This window comes from Phoca vitulina, unplaced genomic scaffold (genome assembly GCF_004348235.1).
Source record: "Phoca vitulina isolate PV1807 unplaced genomic scaffold, GSC_HSeal_1.0 scaffold22, whole genome shotgun sequence".
In the NCBI taxonomy this organism is placed as follows: domain Eukaryota; kingdom Metazoa; phylum Chordata; class Mammalia; order Carnivora; family Phocidae; genus Phoca; species Phoca vitulina.
This window is the reverse complement of record NW_022589725.1, coordinates 38,095,743-38,120,347: the sequence shown is the minus strand read 5'-3', so window position 1 is coordinate 38,120,347 and position 24,605 is coordinate 38,095,743. Positions and strand designations below refer to the sequence as shown.

At 43.4% G+C, this 24,605-nt stretch overlaps 1 protein-coding gene across 1 annotated transcript; it reads right to left on the bottom strand.

Annotated features, from left to right (window-relative positions):
* Positions 1 to 11,920: 11,920 nt before the first annotated feature.
* Positions 11,921 to 24,024, bottom strand: NMS (neuromedin S). Its single transcript, XM_032419257.1, has 10 exons — positions 23,232 to 24,024; positions 20,993 to 21,051; positions 20,648 to 20,686; positions 17,230 to 17,253; positions 17,082 to 17,135; positions 15,696 to 15,773; positions 14,582 to 14,617; positions 13,977 to 14,018; positions 12,834 to 12,883; positions 11,921 to 11,997 (listed from the first exon to the last, which is right to left on the bottom strand). The coding sequence occupies exons 1-9, from the start codon at positions 23,368 to 23,370 to the stop codon at positions 12,845 to 12,847; spliced, it is 510 nt and encodes a 169-aa protein (XP_032275148.1). The 5' UTR covers positions 23,371 to 24,024; the 3' UTR covers positions 11,921 to 11,997; positions 12,834 to 12,844.
* Positions 24,025 to 24,605: the final 581 nt, after the last annotated feature.

Sequence of the window (24,605 nt, the reverse complement as noted above, 5' to 3'; positions counted from 1 at the left end):
ATTCCCTGCCTTCTCACTGGGCTGCTCTTCTGATAGTAAATCTTTCTCTGCTTCAAAACCAGTATCTCAGACATTGCCTTACTTATATCAGGTGCACAGACAAGTTTGAGTTTGGTAAACACATGCTGTTAATTTTTCAAGTGTTTGGAGATTTTCACGTGTCTTTTTATTATTTATTTTTAGTTTGATTCCACTATGGACAGAATATACTCTGTATAATTTCAGATTTTTAAAATTTGTTAAGGTTTGTTTTATGATCCAGGATATGGTCAATCTTGGTGAATATTCTATGGGCAATTAAAAAAGGTGTTTCAATGTCCACAATAGCCAAACTGTGGAAAGAGCCAAGATGTCCATCCACAGATGAATGGATAAAGAAGATGTGGTATATATATACAATGGAATATTATGCAGCCATCAAAAGGAATGAGATCTTGCCATTTGCAATGATGTGGATGGAACTGGAGGGTGTTATGCTGAGCAAAATAAGTCAATCAGAGAAAGACATGTATCATATGACCTCACTGATATGAGGAATTCTTAATCTCAGGAAACAAACTGAGGGTTGCTGGAGTCGGGGGTGCGGTGGGAGGGATGGGGTATCTGGGTGATAGACACTGGGGAGGGTATGTGCTATGGTGAGTGCTGTGAATTGTGCAAGACTGCTGAATCACAGATCTGTACCTCTGAAACAAATAATGCAATATATGTTAGGAAAAAAAAAAAGAAGATAGCAGGAGGGGAAGAATGAAGGGGGGAAATCGGAGGGGGAGACGAACCATGAGAGACGATGGACTCTGAAAAACAAACAGGGTTCTAGAGGGGAGGGGGGTGGGAGGATGGGTTAGCCTGGTGATGGGTATTAAGGAGGGCACGTTCTGCATGGAGCACTGGGTGTTATGCACAAACAATGAATCATGGAACACTACATCAAAAACTAATGATGTAATGTATGGGGATTAACATAACAATAAAAAAATTTTAAAAATAAGGTGTTTCAAGTCCTGTTATTGGGGAACTCACTCTTGACTGACTGCTCCACCTGGATCCTCCTTATGGAGCAGGAGCTCTGTGTACTGACAGTGGGGAGTGAATGCTGGAAAGTGGTCCCATGCTAGGCTGCTGCCATTCCCACGTTTGTTCCCAGTGTGGATTTTCGGCAACACAGGTCCAAAGAGGATGAGATCTGAAATTTACTGGTTGCCAAATCTACCCAGAATAGGTCTTCAGCCCTGGGAAGCTAGGGAAGATGGGAGCTATCTTGCATCTGCTGAGCCCACCAAAGCATCTCTTCTGCAACATAGAGCTGTGTTGGAAAGGCAGGTCTTACTCTTTTTTCTTTTAAGATTTTATTTATTTTTTTGTCAGAGAGAGAGTGAGAGAGAGCAAGCACAAGTGGGGAAACAGCAGGCAGAGGGAGAAGCAGACTCCCTACTGAGCAGGGAGCCCGATGCGGGGCTCGATCCCAGGACCCTGGGATCATGACCTGAGCCGAAGGCAGATGCTTAATCAACTGAGCCACCCAGCCGTCTCAAGGCGGGTTTTATTCTTCAATAGCTTCCCCGCCAGGATCTTCTCTACGTAGTAGAAGTTAAGAGTAAGGAAATGGATGCCACCACTCACTTGCTATAGGCCTTAAACAGCATAGAAATATAGAAAATGGAATCTGCCCATGTTCATTGTCTGCCAAAAGCACTGGGAATATCTGTTCCAACCCAGAGAGCTGGGGGAGACGTGAACTGCCATGTGATTGCTGAGCTCACTGGAACAGTTCTTCCATAAGGCAGAGCTGTGGGAAGATGGGCTTACATACCATGGATTTCTACTCTTCCTGCTAAGTTTCCATGGATTTTGTTGAATTAATGTTTCTCCATTTGTTGTAAACCCCTCCATCTCCAGAGAGTTTGAACAATTGCCTGTATTAATTTTGACCAGCTTAGTAAGGGTCTCCGTCAGGGAATGGTTGCCCTGAACACCTCATACTACCATTCCAGAGGTCCTCACTGGGGTCATTTGTCACGCAGCAATAGATAACTGATAACAATGGCCAAGAAAGAGGTATAACAAATCAAGACAAGCAATCAGTTGGATGGAGAGCAGGGAAGACATTTCAAGCAGGAAGAACAAAAAGTGCAACAGTGTGGAAGGTTGAAGTACTAAGGAAGCTCTGGGGGAGAGAAGTGCGTCTTAAACGTGCTCCCTGCGCCAGCACCAGCAGCATCACTGGGAGCCTGTTACCAACGTGAATTCCTGGGCCCTATTGAATCAGAATCTCCGCAGTCTGGTTTCAGCAAGCCCACAGGTGTTTCTGAAGCATATTAAAGTCTGAGGACCACTGGAATATGAGTTGTTTTTCATCAGCCGCGATAGCTGGGCTCCTCTTGTGTCCAGATTCTAAGTGGTTTTCCTTTTTTCCCTTTTTTTTTTTCTTAAAAGAAGTGGGGGATAATGAGCTAATAAGCACTTTCTCTGAGCGAATGCTTTAGGGCCTTATTAGAGATAACCGTTCCCTGACACCAGTCAAGGGAAATTGGTCATGCTACAGCAAGTAGATAGCTCGCTCCCTTTTTTGCTGGGAATAAGTCCCCTCTGATTTGAGCCTGAGTTTTATTTGACTCCACTTGTTTTAATGAAGCATCCTGCAATTGCCCTGCACATGGCCACATCAGGCTTTGTGGGGCCTTTGATCCTGTGTGTGGTTGGTGGTCATTGTGGCAGAGGGAAATATGGATATCTGACTTTAGCATGATTTAAAAGAGAATATTTCAATGGGCAAAATCCAATTAACTGAAAGAGTTAAAACGTATCCAGGCCTAAAAGAATGAAGATAAGCTCAGGCTGAAAAAATGGAAAAGCAGCTCTGTTGTTCTCCAGGCTGGCATATCAGACCCAGATAAAGCCAAATGCAGAGTTCACAGAAAACCACATTTCTTCCAAAGTCTGGCTGTAGCTGTAAAATGCCATAACAACCCTTGCTTTGAATGGCCACAGCTTTCTTACCAGCGATGCCCCCCAATTTGCTTTATTACCCCCATCTTTTACTAGGGACATCCAGACGCCAAGCCATCCTTGCTCACCATGGTACCCAACCCCTGCTTAATTCTACTTTCTCCTAATTCTGCCTCAGGAACTACAACCAGCACAGACATGCTCCCCACTTCCTTTAGACTCTCCAGCAGGAGTCTTGACCTTATAAACCTCATCGCTCCTATTGAGCAGACTTCACAGCTCCTTTGAATTGCCTCCCTCACTGAGTCACATCGATAAATCCAATTTTGTTGGCTTGTCTCTGGAGGTCTTTGATGAAGCTTTAATAGAAGCTTGGCCCTGTATTTGGGGGAGGGGGTGCTGTGATGTTTGTTTGTTTTGTTTGACTTCATTCCCAGTTTTAGATCCCAGGTCACAGAAAGGAAGCCAGAGGACTGAAATTGTCCATGATGACTTCTCATCACATTTCAGATTAGACCCTACCTCTGCCTCCCCTTATCAATAGTATTTTCTTATAACAGTCTCACACAAAGATCTAATATTATCAGCTCTGTGGAGGAAGAGGTCAAGAAATCCAAGTCCTGAGTGTCAGATGTTCACAGGGGCTTTGAGGACGACACAGGACAAGAGGTGGGGAGGGAGACCAGGAACAAATTCCTGTATCCCTCAAGGGAAGAGAAAAGTGCAGCCGGGATATCTGTAGATGACAGAACCGAGGAGGGGCGGGTTGGCTTAGCTGGAACAAATGAGCTGCCAAGAAGTGCTGAGTTTTAGGGGAGGATGGAGGACAATTGGTCTGGAATTCTTAAGGTAGTAAGGAGGACTTCCCCTGGGGGCATCCTGGAAACCTGGTGCTGGACACTGAGTAGCCTCTCCCACCCCACCCCCTGCCCAGGAAGTCCTCAAGGAAGAGAAAGGAAATGGAAGTACAGAATTTGGGGAAGAGATTGTGGATAAAGAGGGCTTTTTATCCTGGTGCAAAGGTCCAAAGAGCCCAGAGGGAGTGTTGGCCCTGGGAGACAGGGAGGCAATGGGAAGATGGCTGGGAGAAAATTCCAGGGCAGTGTGATGCTTGTCTCCTCTTCTGGGAAGGCAAATGGCAGCATGTGCAGAGACCATGTATATGGGGAGTGAATAGGTCCATTGGGTTGGGCTGCTCTGAGAGATCCTAATGGCTGAGAAACTGGGCTGAGCAGTCATGAGCAGCTAGCGATGACTGGCCTGGGTGGGTGCTCAAGGCCTCAGTAGATCAAGTACCCTGTTTAATGTCCTGAGGTTGATGTAGGCAGATGCCAGAGGTGGCTCTGAATCTCTGGGAGGGATCTCAACTGCATTGAACTGTAGTCCCTCCATTTGTATTGTTACAAGCCCTTCCCTGTTTGGCAACAAGCCATAGGACCTGGAAGAAATTCAGTTCCGTTATTAATTGAGCACCTACTATGTGTTGAACATGTATTAGGAACTGTATGTATAGCATAGACCTAAACAGTTGGGGTCCATGCCCTCAGGCCCTTGGGCCCTCATGGTGTTTTAGTATCTGGATGAGAAGACACATTAAATCAGGAATTATGAGTAATGAATGGTTCAAGGGTGAAGCACAAGGAGAATGTCAAAGAAAATATGCCTTGTGTGGACCAACAGAGTCCCTGTAAAGAACTTTCTCACTAAGCTGGAGAAGCATAGTCCCGCACATGCTCCTCTCATCCCCACCACAGTAGAAGAGAATGGAACAGTCCATCCCTAAATAAATCACTCAGGATCCAGAAGGATTTCAGTTTTTCACTTCAGGTTCCAGTCATGCCTTCTCATCCTTTGAGAGAATATTCACAGGAATGTTCAGGAATAGAATCTTCTTACCATTCAACTTACCTTCTCTCACCAGGTATCTCTTCAACAGACACAGCTTTCACTTCACTTCTGGGGCAGCTCCACACAGCCATCCCTTCTTGCAGCCACTGGGTCACTGACCCCTCCCCTTTACATCCTCTCTCTTCCTTCTCCTGGGTGGTCTGGTCTGCAGAATCCCACCTCTTCTCCTTGACCTCCAATTTCCATAGACAGCCATTAAGTTCATCAAATTCCACTCAGTGAGGTGGAGAAGAGACACGTTGGATCCTGCTGGTAGAGCATCTACCAGCCCGTGACAGGCTTTTGCACTATCAACATCCTCTTCCCCCCTCACATATTAATACTTTGCTAAAAGAATCACTTCCCTTTCCTCAACGTTGGGTCCTGTATTAGTCAGCTGGTTTGCCCACCAGGCACCCTTCTTCTCTTTTTCTAAATCTAAGGCAGCAGGGTTGCAGTGGGACACGGCCACCCAGGTATGGACTACATCCCCTGAGGGAGGCCCTGTTGCTGATTTCTCTGCAAGGGAGGGAAGCAGTGTTTGCCATTTCCAGGCCCAGACGTTAACACATTGTGATGCGCCTCACCAAGCTGGAGCACAGACTGGTGGCAACTCAGCTTCGATAATGCACGGGATAGTGGGGCAGTGATTTTCAGGGCCTTGTATCTCTGAATGGCTCACAGAACAGAGCTGCTCCACAGATCTGGGTCATCCACTTTGAGATGGTAAGCTAGAGAGAAAAATCTTACTTGCTCTTCAAATCACAATATTGTTGGGTCTCTCACTCTAAGTAAAACGAGTCTCATTATCCAAAGGTCCCTGTTTTCTAGTTCAGTAGGAGGGGTCCCTATCCCCTGATAAAAAGGTAAATTTTGTAGGGTTATCCATCGCTGAAGCACCAATCAAGCATAAAATCTACTCTCCTGAGGCTCTCCTTCCCATAAATGTTCCTCACACTTCTTCCACTGCTTGAGGTCATGGTGAGTTTTCCCTGGGAAATGGTGAAAAGTGGTAACTTTTCCCTTTGGCCACCTCTCTTTCTGAGTCTGCAGCCCACTGCCCCGTGCTCCAGCATCCCTGTAGCTGCTTTGCAGTGCAAGCCTCTTCTCTTGGGCTCTGCTTTATTACAGCAATTTCCTAAGTTCCATTTCGCCAATGTCTGGAAGACAAAGACTAAGAGTATAAATAATGTTAAGTCCTATTACCTTCTCCTTCAGGGTTTCTATTGATTGTGACTTAATCTCTTGAGGCAAATTGATGGTTTTAATATTAAACTGAAATGCCAAGAGTCAGCAAACAGATGAGAGAATTGAACAAAAAAATAAAATTGTCCAGAAGTGGAATTTTTCCAACTCTCCTAAGGGGTTTGTTTGGGCCAGGCACATCTGTTTCTTTCAGGGATTGAGATACACAAGAAAAATAACTTTTTAAAGACTAATAAAGCCAGAGTCTCTAAACACCTTGAATTGGGAAAGAATTTGAGAGCCCAAGCCAAGGTGGGGAGTCCCTGCTCGACCTCCCCCAATTCATCCAGATCCCTCCCTCAACCCCTAATCAGACATGGCCCTGGAATTACTTGGCTGCAGTGGACTCTTGCTTCACTCCATTCTTGCACAAGGCACATCTTCTCTACCTAGCAAGTCAAAGGCTGAGGTAGCAGCGATTATAGCTTTGTAACTTCATATACAACTAAACCCTCTACCCTAAACCCACCCACTCCTGCACCCAGCCAAGGTCTAATACTGTGTCCCTGAGAGACAGCCGGCAATGGTGAGTCATGAGCTATACATATCAGAGCCAGTTATACCTGGGTTTGAATTCTGACTCTGCCATTGAGTCAAAGACCTTGGGCAAGTATTTAATATCTATGAGTATCAGTTTTCTCATGCCCTAGAGATAATGCTTTTACTACAGCAGAAACTGAGCAGCTGTTTACCAAATCTGCCCCTCCTTCTTCCAGGCCACTAAGCTAGGTTACATTTCCAGGCTCCTTTCCAGTCAGGCATGGTCACATGACTCTACTGAAAGGAGTGGTCTGGCTCCTAAAAATCCTCCCTCCTGAGAGCCTCTTATCTTTCCCCATCTACCCACAGAATAGGCCTGGAGGCCCTTGAGCTCATCCTAGACAGAGCCTATAGTGGAGGAGAAACCTGGAAGAGTCCAATAATAAGGAGCACCTGCAGTGGACTATCTAAGAATTGGAAGTGAACTTCTACTGAATTAAGCCAGCAAGAGTATAAGATTTTTCTGTGGCAGTAACTAACATTTCTCTAATACACTATTTTGCAGGACTGTGAAATTAATATAAAGTACCCACCATAATGCCCGAAAGAGTGCATGCTCAGGAAATATAACTATTTCAGGTCTCCACAAATGGAAACGTACTGCACAATATCTATGATATAGCATTAGCATGTAGATACGTGTTTGTAAATTGTGCATGCACCACACTTACTGAGACCTTACATTCATTCCTATGTTTAGTCATAACAGCACTATTATATAGTAGATTGTATCATTTGTCCCATTTTACAGATGAATATACTAAGGCTCTGAGAAGATAAGTAAGTTATCTAAGACTGTAAGAAGATATTATACACAGGGAGTAACCAATGACAGAGCTGAGCCCTTAACCCAGTTCTCAGTTACTCTATTTTTTTAAATTCAGAAAGGAGAAATCTATAGGGTACACAAAGGCTAATCACTAATTTGATGTAGGAGAGAGAGAGAGATTTTAGAGCCCAGTCAGGGTGACTTCCCTGGCAACAGGCCTCAGACAGTCTCCTTTGCTTGTGCTGTAATAACAACAATGAAGATAAATAACAAATACCAACAGAATACCTATGAGATATCAGGCACTGTTCTAAATTCTTTACAAGTATTAACTCATTTAATACTCAGAACAACCGTACAGGATAGGTTCTATTATTGTGCTCACATTAATGATAAAGAAACTGAGGCACAGAATGGTGAGGTAATGAACAAAGATACACAAATAGTGAGAGGCAAATGTGGAATCTGAACCCAGGCAGTCCTGCTCATATAACTCCACTCTGGCTTGTCATAGCTCCTCAACATAGGCCATATCCTGATATCCCAGTTGCTTGAAATCTCACTTCTCCCCAGTTTCAACAAGTGATATCTACCTAACAGGAGGGTTTCTCTTGTGTGTGGGGGCTGGGGTGGGAGAGCAGGAAGATACCCTCCTGCTACTCTAGTCCCTTGAACATGCACTTTCCCACCTATCTTTGTTATTCTTTCTGTCAGGGATGATCTTTTCCATTGCCATCTATAGAAATCCTACAGATGCTTCAAGAACCAATTCAAGAACCACCTCTCTCTTGATTTTCCTGGACACAAACAATCTCTTCCTCCTCTGTGCTTCCACATAAACTCATTTATAAATTATTACTTTTTACTAAAATTTAAATTTTATAAATTATGTGCTTCCACATAAATACATTTATAAATTATTAATTTTACTTTTTTAAATACCCAACATACAGATTACCAATACAGTTGAAGTCCCACTGTGGCCCTCCTAGTTTGTGTCAGTCTTCCTACCCTCAGGAATCACTGGTCTCCTAAATTTGGTATTTGTTCTCATCATAGTATTCAACTCATATAAATGTTAACTTGCTATAAAAAGCATCTTGCTTGTTTCACTCAACATCATGATTTTAAGACTCTTCTAACTTTATGCAAGTGGTTCATTCATTTTTTGTTGCTGTATAAATGTCATTTATATGAACATTGTAATATTTCTTTCTTCTCTTGTTAATGGACACCTGGGTTCTTTCCGACTCTTTTGCTCTAAGAAACCATGTTTACACTCACATCTGTGTCCTCATGGACTTTGAAGACTTTCTCTGGTTAAATAGGTATCAGGAAGGATAATGTGGCAGTTAAGACTTATAGGGCCAAGAGTTGATTAAGATGTAAACCCAGAAAGGTAAAATAAGCCTTGGTGGCTAGTTTATTTCTTATATGAATATCTGGAGGCTTCAGGAAGGCAACTGTGAGACTGAAAAACTGGGCAGCAGTTTTTGTCCTCCTCTAAGGACCAGGGGACAAAAACCAGAGTATAGGGTATGCAATGGAGGAGCCCATGAAAAACTCTCAGCTATTTCATCAGGGCCCCAAAGAACCATACTGTAAGAGTAAGAATGGATAACAAGCAAAAATCGAGATAAATATCAAACAGTGAAACAGACATAAAGGGAACCTAGATAATTTACTCATTAGAAAGATTCTAAAAATATCTGTTCTTACTATGTTAAAGGAGAAAAATGACAAGATTGAGAATCTCATCAGAAAGCTAGAAAATAATGAAATTACCAAATAGAAAATCTGGAACTGAAAAATATAATAACCAAAACTAAGAACTCAGGTGGTGGCTTTAATAACATAAGAGACACAGCTGAATAGAGATTAAGTGAACTGGAAGATAGATCAAAAGAAAATATCCATAATGTACACCAGACTGACAAAACAATATGGGAGGTCTATAGATTGCAGCGAAAAGAACTAATATAAATGTGATTGGAGAAAAAAGAGTAAGAAAGTGTGTGTCAATATCAGTGTTTAGAAAGTATCTGTGTAAGAGATGAGAAAGGGAGAAGACAAAGGGGACAGGCCCCATGAACATAGGGGCAGAGATATGAGTGAAGCTGCACAACCAAGAGGAACATCTGGAGCCACCAGAGGCTAGAAAAGGCAAGAAAGGATTCTCCACTAAGGTCTTCAGAGGGAGCATGGCCCTAATGATCCCCTTATGTTGGACTTTTGGCCTCTAGAACTATAAGAGAATACATTTCTGTTGCTTGAAGTCAATAAGCTTGAGAAAATTTGTTATGGCCATCCTAGAAAACTAATATGGGATAGTAAAGTCAGAGTGAAGAAAGTAATTAGGCTTTATTTTTTAAATATATTTTATTTATTTATTTGAGAGAGAGAGACCACAAGCAGGGGGAGTGGCAGAGGGAGAGGGAGAAGAAGACAATACACTGAGCAGGGAGCCCAACGCAGGTCTCGATCCCAGGACCCTGGGATCATGATTTGAGCCAAGGCAGATGCTTAACCAACTGAGCCACCCAGGTGCCCCAGCAATTAGGTGTTAATTGAAAGATGTGAGCTTTGTTCTGGACATGCTTGCCAGTAGCCTTGTGGCCGTGAGTAAGTCACTTGGCCTCTCTGGGCTGCTTTCCTCAGCAGCCCACGAGAAGGTGGGCCTGAATGATCAGAGGCGTCTGCCCACTCCAAGTTTCTGAGAGTTCCTTTCAAATTCTGTCCTGGCTAGCCTCAGACCCCTGATCTTCCTGAGGCTCTCAGGGGCCTGGACGATGGGCTGAGGCATGGCCTCTCCCTACGAAGTGACCACCAGGGCTAAGAAGGCGGGCATCCTCCCTCTGGAGACCAACATTGGGCCTAGGACTCGGTCTTATTTGATGGGACACCTGGATAGAGTGGTATCATAATGCTCCTTTTCACAGGACACCAGGCTAAAAATAGGCCAGCACTGTACAGAGGGAGAACCAGTTGTCACAGTGTGGAAGTTGAAGGCTAAATCACAGTGTGCTTCCTCTCTGGATTTATTGGTGCTGGTGGAGCGTCCCTGGTCACTGCTGTGGGGGCAGGAGTGAGGTGATGGCTGAGATCGCAGAGTCTGTCTCCGTCTTCCCATCATCAGAGACTGGCTTGGGCAAAGGAAGAGTTTTTAGCTCAAACAGTGTTTCTTAGAAGCAGTGGCCCTCTTTGCCCATCCCTCGCCCCCATAAACATCGTCCTTGCCGGCTGGCCCTTGGCAGGCCCGTGTCAAGTGTATGATCCTCCACTGGGGTGGAGTCAATTATCACTGATTGAGTGAAGAAGTTTCTGGGGCTTGGTTTGGGGTAGAAACAGCCATCTTTGGTCACTTGAAAATGTTGAGACTGTTCCGCAGACTCGTACTGGAGCATTACGCACCACCGCTGTGCTCTGCTCACACTATTAGGGAGGCGTGAGATTGAGTCAGCACGGCCTGTGCTCCGAGGATCTGGGATGTACCAGGAGGCCAAACCCGCCCTGTCTCCTACCTACTGCAGGGTCTCAGACCAGTGCCTTGATCCCTCCACCTGCAACCCGTGCTCAGCAAAATGTCACATGGAGTCAGGTTTGCTCCATTCATCTCTGCGGGGTAAGATCTACTGAGGGGGCTTAAAATACCCTATTTGGGAGAATAGGCTTGAGACTTATTACAAGAGCTTATAAATGCTAAAAATAAAAACTAATCCCAAAGTGTGACATCTACATTACATTTTAAAAGGAGGACTTTTAAATTTGATGAGAAGCTTAAAAGAAGGATGTTTCAATGCAGCTTAGGTTTGTTGCATCTATCACTAGGGTCCCTCCTTGTGTTACTGCCCATCTTCTGCATCATCTACCCCTCCGAATGATCTGGGGAGGTCTGGAAGTCAAATACTGTTTACAGAGGAGGAGCCTGAGAAGGTAAAAGGGCTAAGCCTCCTGGTTTCCTGGAATTGTTATATGGTAACTTGGTGTTGTAACCTCAAGTCCCTGGTCAGTGAGATAGAAGCGGTGTCGTTAGGGCAAGTCGCTCTGGTAGTATTTGCGTCATGAAAATCATCTTTGAAGTGTCATTAGCCAAGGCTTATCGAGCACTCCCTATGTACGACCATGCTAAGCCCTTTCATAGATGGTCTCCTCCGTTCTCACAAAAACTATGTGAAGGTACTATTATTACCAACCCTATTTTACCATGGAGGAGAATGAGGCACAAGGATGGGAAGTGACCGGCCCACAGTCCCCCAGCTAAAAGGTGAAAGAATCAGAACATAAAGCCTGCCAGTCTCTCCCTAGCCCAGGCCCTCGATTATCAATAATAACAAGATATCTGCAGCAGGCTAAAACAATGCCAAACCCAGCACATTATTATTTAAAATCTTATTATTTTAAAAATACATCTAATCCCTCCTGCAAGATTTCCCAATAAGAAATGAAAATATTGTGTCCATGCTGCTTTATTTTTTATGCAACTGAATATTCTAGTGAATATAGAGCAAGAGAATTATCTTTTATTGTTCACAGAAATAAAGTTGACATGTGTTCAAAATAATTGCTCGGTTTCTTTATCTGATCCAGTTTCTCTTTGCCACTGAATTCTGAAAAAGAAGAGAAAAATGCACTACTTGGATCAAATCATTATCAGAATCGAGACAAGGCCTGTGGGCATGTTATTGCACAACGTATTTTAAAATTACGCCTCAGTTTGACAAGTCATAAATGCCCCAAATCGGTACTTATTTATTTTTGCAGTATCTAATTGGGCCATTCAGGCTGTGTGAGTGCTGTGGCCTCAGGGAACCTCTTCCCCGGCTTTCACCCGTGGCGCTCTGTCTCCCAGCATCTGGGCAGCTTTCTCCGGCACCCTGGGCTGCCCATGCCCCGGCTGCTGTCAGCAGGTCAGCATCAGGCCCCAGAGAACGCACCGTCATGAGAGACGGAGGAGGCCCAGAGCTGCCCTCGTACATGGACTTCACCTCCACAGGCCTGAAGACCAAGGAATCTCCTTGGATTTAAACTCTGGGTCTCAGAACACTGTTGAATGGGAGGGAGTGGGCTGGCCTGGCACTACTCCGAGATGTTCTCGCTCTAAGGTGCTCCCCCTCTCGTGCCAAGCCTGCCCGGGGGGGCTTTTCCCTCATCAGAAGGGTCAGGTGAGAAGTCCTGAGGATCAGCTGGGCCAAGGGGGGCTCTCATTCCCTCACAGCCCCTGCCGGAGACGCCTGCAAAGAGCTAGCATGGGGGCAAAAGCTGCATTGTGTGCCAGGTGGGGGGTCTCTGTGGTGTGCAGAGCAGGGAAGGGAGGGGGTGGAGGGCCCTCCGAGGTTCCAGGTGGCCCCCATGCTCTTGAACTGCCACCCCTCTGGCTGGCTCTCACTCCCCCTCAGTCAGACAGAACGTTTGCTTGGAGGAGAACAGTTGCAATGGCACTGACCTTGGACTGTCCTACCGGGTGTTATCGTCCGTGTTTCTTCCGTTCCTTGGCTGGAAAAAAAAAAAAAGGAGCAGCTTACAGATACTGAGACAAAACTGCCTGGAACCTGTTTCTGGGCTTCAGATCCTTCCTCACCTGGGCCCTAAGGCCTCGTTCTAACTGGGATGTCAGCAGCCTCCTTGGGAGTTCACCTGGGAGGCCCTTGCCTGGGGCGAAGATGTAGGTCCCTTGTGGCAGTGCCCCAGGACCCTTGCTGTTCCTCCAGCCCTGACATTGACCCCTCCCCTTCCCCCCCCCCCCCCCCCCCCCCCCCCCCCCCCCTCTGGCCTCCACTGATGCAGCAGGACGGTCTTCAAACCATTTATCAAAGGACTTCTCACCCTGAAGACATCATGGAGACCCACGGTTTCTCAAAGTACTTTCTAGAGAACAACCACTAATAGGTCATACAGGCAGCATGGAGTGGAAGAACTTCCATGATCAAACACGGTGGAAACTATGTTTCCCACAGCTTTCTTATATAGTTCCTGCAGGACATGCCGGTGTGCACTGTGAACCTTCGAGAGTGTTGGGTGCAGTGTTTCCCAAGCTTGTCTGATCTTTGCACCAGTGACCCACAGAATACAGTTTGAGGGGCAGGAGTCTGTCTGATTCGTGGTCTGATTTTTTGGATGCAAACCCTTGAGGATCTAGGGGATGAAGCATAGCTAATGAGTGGTGGATCACAAACTAAGACAGTTTCTGATTCTGTGACCTTTGCAGGAGGCTCGGAGACCCCAGGGAAGGAGGAGGGCATGGCGCCTACGCTATTTGGGGGCACGTATCCTGGACCTTCATGCTCAGGGACACAGATGCCAATTCTGGCTGGCCCCTGTGTCTGTCCAACAGCAACATTCCTGCCTCCCACCCATGCTCCCAGAGCTCTGGTTCTCTCAGCCTATGTCCTTCTGCACCCTTTCTTTCATAAACATCAGGTTTCTAGGAGGAGACTTTGAAATTCACCCCTAAGGAAAGGATGAGAGAGTCCCCATAATTATTCACCAGTTTGCCATGGGGTGCTGGGCTGTGCTCATTCTGGAGGAATCCATAATTGTGTGGCAGGAGGGAACTGGGGTTAAAAACAGAGAAAAAGAAATGCTATACCCTGAAAAGGAAAAATGGTCGTCCCCGGGAGGCAGTGTGATCCTGCAACATAAAAACACAAACCATTATGCAACCAGTTTGTGCCAAAGGTCTGACGATGTCTATGACCACAGTTTTCAAAGTGTGGTCCCCAGACCAAAAGCGTCAATGACACCTGAGACTTGGTTAGAAATGCAAATTCTCAGGTCCCTACTGACTACCTGGAGTTGGGGCCTAGCCATCAGAATTTTAACAAGATCCCGAGGTATGGATGACTCATGGTCAACTTGGAGAAGCGCTGGTGTACGGGGCTTATGCACTCGCAGTACCTCTCCCCGAGTTTGTACAACTGCCACGTGGGCCCCTGAGTCACATCAAGCAAATCCTCAGGAACAGATGGGTCCAGGTGACTCATCTGCAAGGCTGGAGATGAAATATAAACAGCAAGAAGCATTGCTCCGGGAGTCCTCTCTGCCTCAGGACAAGCTCAGGAAAACCTGAAATTAAATGCTCAGCCTCAGAGAAGATTTTCAGGGGCATACTGTGAGACCAGTTCTTTCCAGAAATGATCTAAAGGGGTGACAAGATTGCCCATCTCCAAGCACTTCTCCACAGGGCTTCCATACCTTCTTGGTGAAATCCACTGTGGCAGTCCCTGAATCCTGGGAGGGAACGAGGCACAGGTTAAGGTAACAAGAACCACATCCCCCAGGCTTGCAGTTATTCCACTGCGACCCTGCGCCTCCCTGGCTCCATCCTCAGGTACCAGAGATCGGGGGCAAAAAAGCAGTTTAGGGGAAGGGCTAACTATGTAACCAATTATAATTGCCTGTTCCGGAAGACAGGCATGTTCTTGATTGAGGTACCATTTGCGTCCAGGACAATGTTAAATTGGCTTGCTCTTCCCAACAGCGTCAACTTGAAATTGACCCCCCATCCAAGGGTATACCCTGGCAGCTTCTTCAGCTTGTCTTTGCTTGTGGGTCTGGCCTAACAACAGATCAGACTCAATCGGGAAGGCTTTGGGGAGCAGCGGGATCAGGTAAGACACACTGCTGCCAGTGCTTAAGATGACCAACCCATTTCCCAGGAACTGAGCAGCTTCCTGGGGCTCTTGGGATTTTCAGAGCTAAAACCAGGAACGTCCTGGGCAAACCCGGATGAGTTTCAGCATTCGAAAGAAAATGTTCTTTTTTTTCTTTCCTTCCTTTCTTTCTTTTTTTTCTTTTTTCTTTTGGCTACCATGTAATAAAACTTAAATTAGCTTTCGAACAACTATACCTATTACTGAAGCTAGTAATTTCTAAACTGAAAAAAACAAAAAAAAAAGAACTATGTCTAAAGAAACAAAGTTCTGAGATAGGACAAAAGGGCAGGTGGAGCAACAACGGGGAGCCCAGGGGATCACCAAGGCAATGTCCATGTCAAGAGGAAGAGGAAGGGTCGCGAAAGTGAAAAAACAGCACGGAAACTAAAAGGAAGCAAATGGAAGGAAGAGGACGGCTTTGTCCTAGGGGCGTGCCCGGGCCCTGCAGCCACTCTTGTGCGGTTCAAGGGAGGGGACTGTGGCGCAAGGTAGGGCCAGCTCCTTCCCAAGGTGGAGGCTGAGATTCAAAGATAGCATGCAAGTCAGCCTCCCCTTCCCCCTATTCCCCCCTCCCCCCAGCGACCACACGCATTTACCACGGTTAAGTGAACTTGGGGTGGCATAAAAAGAGGCCCCAAGAGAAAAGCACCTACGCGCTGTTGCGGAAATCTTTTCACTCTCAGGTCTGCGAGCTGCGCGGCCAGGCGCATTAACGGGTGCACGGGAGGAATCTGCAACAGAGGGGGGGGGGGGGTTCGGACGCCCGCCGGGACGCAGCCCAGGCTACACTGCCCTCTACACTCCCTCCCTTAGATGGGTTTAATGTCCAGAATAAAATCCATGTCCCCGCCTTAGGTTTTCAATAAAGAACTGCTTGCCTTTATAGCAGGTTACAATTCCAACACCTCACTTACAACTATTCCCTTAGGGTAAATCAGACTTTTCTCTGCCTTATCCCCAGGCGTTCTGGCTTCCTAGGGTGGAGTGCATGGTCCTTTTCCGCTCTAGGTGTCTCTCCTAGTCCAGGGGAGGAGGTGGAAGGACAGTTTCCATCCATGGAACAGGAGTTTCAGACCCCTCTCCCTAATGCGTTGGATTTTCCTGCACTTCCTGTCTGTGGCTGGGGCACACACTCAGACGTACATACCCGTGTCTTATACCTAGTCTTTGTGAATCCTCCCTGAGTATTTTGGCTTAGAGTAAAGGTTCATTCGTGTCACAGAGTTCATCTTCCTCCTTCCATTGTCTTTTTTCCCTTTGTAGTGCCCTTAGCCCTTCCTGATACTATCCTTATCCTCACCTGATCCTCATTCCTAAACCTATACTACAGATGAGTCTTTGCCTCTTAGGGAAAAAACACTTCACTGGGTATTTTTTTAAGGTATTTTTCTTGAAGACGTGGAAAATCTTGATTATATAAGTAAGTGACTTTCTAATGGTAGAATTTCAGTTACTAAAACAGAACCCCTGAATTAAAAATTTTATGCTATGACCTTCCTAAATTCCTCAAATCATGCTCTGCAGAAATTACACAACCTGCTTCTGAGGGTAACTCAAGTTTCTAATAACAAAATTAGAGGTGATGCATGTTATTCCCATAGCACATATATACAGTGATGCTTATAGAAGGTGCACCTGCATGGATCACTATTGGGGATATGGCACTTTACACTTCACGAAGCACTTTTTAAAATTAAAAAGAAAAAGGTAATATGATAAATGTAAATTGAGCTCAGTATTTATCAGGTCTTTTTCAAACATCTGTTGAAGTGTGTAATAAAAAGTTACTCCTCACTTATTTTTCCTTTTCTAGAATATAGTCTCTAACTTTTCAGATTTGTCAGCCTCCCACCATCCCAGCCCAGACCGGGACAGAGAATCCCTGAAGCCCCAGGAAAAAGCTCTTAGAAAGCTATTACATAGACAGTGTCTGCAAGCTCCCTGCTTTTCTACTTATCTGCAATATTAATTAGGACAGGATAAAAGACAAGCAGAGGAGAGTCACTTTCACAGAAAGATGAGTATGGTAAAATACTGACCCCACTTTTAACTGGCTGTGTCGGCTTCTGAGTTCTGGAGTAGTGAAATAAAAACTGAATAAAAAAAAAAAAGTTGAGTTTAGTACAAGTGTCACTTGGTATAAACGTGAAAGTTACATGCCTGCATTGTCAACTGGGTGGTACTCACCCTTTTGTATATGTCTTGATTATCCTAGAAAGAGAGTTGTGAGGGTAAGTTACATGGAATTTTACTGGGGTAGGCAATTGATGAAATTTTCAGTATAAGTTACACCATGGACCTTATTGAATTTATCTGAATATTATGAAATAAATTGGCAGTCTAAAAAGAAATCCAAACTTAATAAGACTATAGTTGATGCAGGGTCTTACAAAAAAGCAAGTTGCCAGCAATACATCATTATTTTAAGACTGAATCTCATTTTACCTTTCCAGTCTTGGGGAGAAAAACATGCTCTGTGGCGCATAGAAGCAATCCCCTAATTAATTCCCAGATAACCATCAAAGAGTTGGAATAAAATTAATGATTGCAATTTTTAATTTTTTCCTGGGTATACTCTAGAATTCAGTTTTTTGGGGGGTTGGTTCAAATCGACCAAACTCTCCCTCCCGCCCCCGCAAAAAGCTTTCTACATGAATCTCCACTCTTCTTGCAGAAAGCCCAACTTTTCATTTCTAAATCCTTGTTAGAGCACCACCTTGCCCTTGTTTACATGGATGACAGGTGGGGATGGTTGTATTTGCAGCATATTCCACTCCAGGATCTTGTTGTGAAAAAGACATCTTACAAAATAATAAATAAGGTTTCCATGTCTGCATTTTATAAAATTGCTTGAAATGATTACTGTAAATGATATTTTAAATCTGCTGATCTGGTTAATATTGCTCATTCACATCTCAATCACACTGAAACCTTTTTGAATCAGCTCAAACTTCAATCAAGACAGAAATGAAAGTTGTTGATAACACTTTTAATTTGTTGCTGTTGATACAATTACATCTTCCTACAAACTGTGAAGAGTTTCTAACAGGAAGCAGCCCATGCTTGTGTATACTACACACACACACACACACACACACTTGCCCTGTCATGTATGTGTGAGTGTATGTGTGTTTCCTGGGCATGCATTGGGCAAACAATTGATTTTATGTACCGTATTCATCAGCTTTATACTGTTATGTTTCAAGCCAAAAAATAACAAGCAATATGAAGATGCTTTTCCAGGTGCTCAAACACCACTCTCAACATTTCATATGCACCTTCTTTGCTTCAATTTTTTCTTTTTACAGAAAAAAATATACTTACCTATCTAACTTATTATTTATTTCCCCAACTAGAACTTAAGTTTCATGAGAGCAGGTAGTTTTGTCTGTTTTGATCACTACTGCATCTTTAGCACTTAACACATGCCATGCTCTCAATAAATATACTTTTTTTGAACGGATGAATAGTAGAAATGTGTTCACAAGAATCTATTGCCCCCTTTCCTATCTAAACTTCTGCTCTCACCAGGAACACAAAACAGAAAGACTTTTTGCAGGTTTCATTATTTGTAGAATGTAACTCTGCTTTCTGAATTGCTTAAAGATAAAAGTGCCCTGGAGACACAGACCTGTCTTTTCTGGAGACCAGAACTGGTAGTGGACTTAGAGCCCAGGTGGCTCATCTGGACATGGGATAGTTGAGGGAACCAGAACCCCAAGAGAGGAGGTGACATGCCAAAGGTCCTATTTTAATGCAGCGGCAAGACCAGGAAGAGCCACAGTGTCTCTGTTAATAGATTTAAAATATTGATAGTTTTGTTCACTGAACAACCCTTTGCTCTTCTATGACTGGAGATAGTGAACAGGATCAGCTTTGGGAAAATGGAGAAAGTGGGCAGAAATTCATTCCAGGTGGGCCTTTCCTATCAGGGAAATGCACAACCCAATTTACTACTGTAGGTGGCCCATGTGACAGCTCCACTCCACTTCTGCTCCTGCAGGGGACCCCTCACAGCCTTCATGTGGGGGACAGGGAAGCCCATCTGTGCGGAGTGAAGAGGCAGTGGCAAGGAGATGGAAAACTTTGAATTTTTGCCCTGAATTTTTGCTCTGGGTAGCAAGGCTGTAAAGATTGGTTCTAAAAATAAGGGAGGACAATTGTCCCCAGACACGTGCATAAGGATAAACTGAAAATAAGGAGAAATAAGCATGATATATTTGTGAAGTTTAAGATAGAAAGTAAGGGCGCCTGGGTGGCTCAGTCCATTAAGCGTCTGCCTTCGGCTCAGGTCATGATCCCGGGGTCCTGGGATAGAGCGTCGCATCGGGCTCCCCGCTCAGCGGGCAGCCTGCTTCTTCCTTTCCCTCTGCTGCTCCCCCTGCTTGTGCTCTCTCACTCTCTCTCAAATAAATAAATAAAATCTTTTTAAAAAAATTTTAAAAAAGAGAGAAAGAAATGTTTGAGTCTTGAGGAACGGCCATTAGTTGCATCAGGGACAAGGGGAGCAGCTGGTACTTAAGTGCTGTCATTTACTGTGTTCTAGACACTGTTGAAAACACTTCACAAGGATTCAAGCACTCAATCCTCACAATAACATTATGAGGCTAGTATAACTATTATTCCCATATTATAGATGGGGAAACCAAGACACAGAGAGATTAAGAGATTTGCCAAAGTTAAGGAGATGTAGGTTTTGAACCCAGGTACTTTGGTTTTAGAGTCTGAGCTGTTAACACAGCCTGCAAAGGCATTTTTGGCTAAGGAAACACCTGTGCAAAGATATAAGTGCCTGATGCATTTGGGGAATAATGAGAAGTTCAATGTGGCCAGGACGCAGTATGCTGTGGCTTGGGAGAGGGGAAGGAGGAAGAAAAGATATAGCTCAAGGTGAAAACATGTTAAACATGAAAACATTCAGTTTATGCTTAAGAATCACGGGCTCCACCCTAATACCACCCTCTTGCACTCTTGATTGAATCAGCATTTACTTTGTAACCACTGAAACATTTCTGTTGTGGTTACTATCAGTGTTAGGTCCTTTACACAAGATCTATTGTTTTGAAGAACTATTATATTATAGTATATCAATTGTAATGTATGTCATGATATATCATAACATACATAATTAATGTAATTATACATGTATACATTATTATGATAATTATAAAATATACATGAACTACCAATATTTTATGGTATTTTATATTTGAGAGATTCACTTGTTATTTCCTAAAACTACATTCTTACCCATGGACATAGATGTTCACATAGACTTCTCCTATAGGTAGCTTATTACAGATATCAATTATGGTATAAACATGTGCACTTATAACTAAAAGAATTATTATATGGGGGTGCCTGGGTGGTTTAATCAGTTAAGTGCCTGACTCTTAATTTCGGCTCAGGTCATGATCTCAGGGTTGTGAGATGGAGCCCTGTAGTCAGGCTCCAGGCTCAGTGGGGTGTCTGCTTGAGATTCTCTCCCTCTGCGCCTCCCCCCCCTCACAGGTGCGCTGACTCTCTCTCTCAAATAAATTAATAAATCTTGAAAAAAATAAAGATAAAAATAAAAGAATTATTATATATATACTTTTTTTTTTACCTTAGGTTGCCTAGAAAGAGTTGCCCAATATGCCAGACGCTAAAGAAAAATATGAAAAATGAATCAAAGATCAGAATAAATTCCTTAGTCAATAGCAATCTATTAACACACATATAAAATTCTAAAATTGTCCCATTTATGAACCTTGCATTATCTTCTCACACAGTGGCAGTAAATTTCAATACAACTCTCAGGATGGCTTAAATGAGGCCATGAAAATGGCAACATGAATTCCTGCTGCAGCCAAGAATCTGATCTTAAAATAGTTTCAAGTGAACATTAGCCACATGATATTTTCAAGGCCAAGACTAAATAAAAATCTCACATTACTGAACAGCAGTGTACCTCAAGCTGCATGACATCCAAGCCATCTGGGGGATCAGCTAGAGGTCGAGGAAATCCTACTGTGAAAGAAACCATAAAAATAATATTGGGGAGGGGGGGAAGGTCATAGCATTAACTTTTAAATCTTTACCATGAAAAACATACAGAGATTCTAGAAATACAATATTTTTAAAAGGATTTACAAAGAAAACACACTTCTACCTACCAACAGTAAGTTGAGATTTGTACCAAAATTAGTTAAAAACAGTGTTTTTTTTATTTACAAGGAGTTAGCAGTATAAGAGTTAGTAGCTCAAGAAAGAGGGAAAAGATACCTGGGTAACAACTCAATTTGTATTTTGATGGAATTTATGAAGATAGGATATCAGGAAATGGTGTCAAGAAAGTATGTGCATCAAAATCACTCTTGGAAATTTTAAGAAATTCAGATACTCATCTCTGTGCCTCATCAGACTCTTCAGGGGTGGGTTCTGGGCAAGGCTGTTACCAGCACGCGGCAGCACCCTATGCCAGTCAATCTTTAGCTGGCCTAAATGAAGTCTTCTTCTCATTTGGGCATGATACAATACTTGGGAGAATAGCTAATACAGCAATTGAAGGAACCAATTGGATAGATGAAATTAAATGGGATGAATGTAAAACCCTGAACTTAGATTTTTAAAATATAGGACAGGGAATATCTGGCTCAAGAGTAGTATATATATATTTAAAACACTGATATTTTGCTTCCTGTAATCTCTCTATGAGCCAAGAAAAAGCTAAGGCAATGTTGTGCTACACAGAAATAATAGTGTCCAAGCCTTGAAAGGTAATAATCCTACTTGAAATGATAGAATATGTAGTTGAGTTAGAGGTACAAAGAATAGTTTTCTTTGGCAAAGAGGAAAATTAGGAAGTGTATGCTAACTGCCTTCAATTATTTTGAGAACTGTCATAAGAGATATTAGTCCTATTCTGTATTCCCAAAGGATAGAAGTAGGGCTTGTTACAGTTAGAAGTTACATGTGATCAGATTTCAGCTTAGTGTAAAGAAAATTTTGATGATTGGAGCCACTCAAAAAATGCAAAGTAATTTGAACCAATCCTATAAGGATTTATCAAGAGGTTCTGTGTTAACAGTACAATGATAAAGACCATAGGGACCTACCCTCAGGAAACATAAAATCAAAGAGGAAAAGGGGGAGGTGGATATAAATATATAGACAGATAAAAAGTAATAACAAAGTCCCAAAAGTGTAACACAAACAGATGCTATTGGAGCCCAGAAGAGGCAGTTACTGGCTCTCTTAGGCTGGTATTGAGTTGGGTGTCACTGAAAGTAATCAAATAGGGAAATCATAGATCCCTGCTCTCCATGAAAGGTTAGATGACTTTCAAGGTTCCTTGCAATGCCTAGGTTTTGTGATTACACTACAGGACATAGCAAAACAAACACACTATTTGAAATATATTTTCTGTTTGAATATATTTTCAAAGATTTTCTGCACCCTGAGATCAAAATTCTAATGACAAAATCTGAAATTTTGAAATAGTCCCTGCTTCCAATTGGAGCTACCACCACATGCTTCCCTGCATCAATTGGCAATTACCTTGAAATGGGTAACGCATTCTGACTACTGACCCTATACCCCACCCCTGGTTCCCTGCAATCCTGCGGGTTCTCAGAAGTTAGTGAAGCGACACTCGCGTCCAGTCAGAACCTCGGACAGCGCCCAAGCCCAGGAAGACTCGGGGCCTCCGCAGCTCTGTCTGGGATCCTGCCTCCTGCGACCCCACAGAAGGGCTATGAAAATATTCCCTTTTTCCTGTTTCTGCTCCCTCCCCGCCCCTTTCCAACTGTCCCTCAATCCTCAGTCTTTGGGTCTGTAAACTCAGTCTCACCGTCTCTGTTCTCGTCTCTTGAGAATTCCTGGAGTACAGATGGCTAAGAAACTGGGGTCCTCAACTCATATCCCTCACAGTTTTAGCGGCACATCTTTGGGACAGCCCTGAGTCAGGAATTGTTTAGAGTTCCACAAGGGAAAGTCGCCTCCTTTGGTAAAAGGCTGCAGCATCTAATTCTGTCCACCTTCTCTTAAAGGTTAGAGACAAATGGAAAGCCATTTCAAAAGGGTGGAAATGGGGGTAGGTGAGGGTATTAAGTTTGACTCCCTCCAGAACCACCCTGAAGGATTAAGGTCTGTCTCAGTCTTCCTTAGAGCTCAGGCTAGCTGGGGGTCTGATGAAGGGGTACCCTTACCTGAAGAGGGAATCTGTAGCATGCAGAAGCAATAGATGGCCAAGACGGAAGGGAATTGAGGAACAAGGTGTTTCATCTTCAAAGCCCAGTTTCTCTTTGCTGGCCACAGATGTAGTCTGCTAGGCCAGGAGTTGAGCATTTCCTGAAGTTCCACAGGCAGAGGCAACACTCTGCCCTGCTTCTTATCAGGCCCAGTGGAGAACGTACCTTTATTTGCAATGCCCCAGAGCCCATTGGCTGAGCACCAATCAGTTTTGCGCAGAAGGACCCTGGCTTTCTCATAAATGTCATGCTGGGCCCTTATTTGTAGAATAATATCCTCCTGGTGTAGGCATTGTAGAGAGTCATCTTTTTCAATCCAGCAATAAAAATAAAAAGTGGAGACTCATAATTGTTATTCTATAGTGGTTTGAGAAACATTTCTGACTCCGGAAAGGCTTTTTCTCTTTTTTTTAATCAAAGAACTGGACATAAATCTATATACTCTTGCATGACGAAGTCTTAATTCCTAAGGAGCTGTTTATTTTCCACCATTAACAAAGGACTTTTTATAGTCTTTGGTGCATCTGAGAACAAAATTTGGAGTCCTAGATATAATATTACAAGAAACTCTAAAGTTCAAGTAGATTTTTTTAAAATCATGGTTGGAAATTAGACTCCTTAAGGTTTCTCCACACTCATTTCCATGAACAAGTTAAATATTTCAAATTAAATCAGTATGCAAGAAAATATGAGTGTTTATTAATAATAATAATATTTCCTCTACTGAGCTCCTATTTAGGATTTCACATAAGCTAACTCATGTACTTCTCACAGAAAATCCATAAGGAATGTATTATTATTCCTAACTTATTATTATTATTCCTAAATTATTATCCTAATTTTATGAATGGGAAAATTGAGGATGAGAGAGAATAAGGAACTTGCCAAGGTCACCAAGCCATAATGGATGCAGAGCAGGGATTTGGATACTTAAGGGTATCTGAGCCCAGTCATGTCTGTAAAAGTGTGGGATTTTTAGTCAATGTGTTCATTTTTTTGTAAAAAGCCCCTCCTTGATAGGGAATTCATTCAATCTGTAGATCGCTTTGCATGGTATGGACATTTTAACAATAGGATATTATGCTGAGTGAAATAAGTCAGACAAAGACAAAGACTATATAATTTCACTTATATGTGAAATCTATAAAACAAAACAAACAAACAACAATGACAACAAAACCCAGAAAGAGATAGACTCATAAATACCATAAATACAGAGAACAAACTGGTGGTTGCCAGAAGGGAGGAGGGTTAAGGAATGGGAGAAACAGGTAAAGGGAATTAAGAGGCACAAACTTCCACTTACAAAATAAGTAAGTCATAGGATGAAAA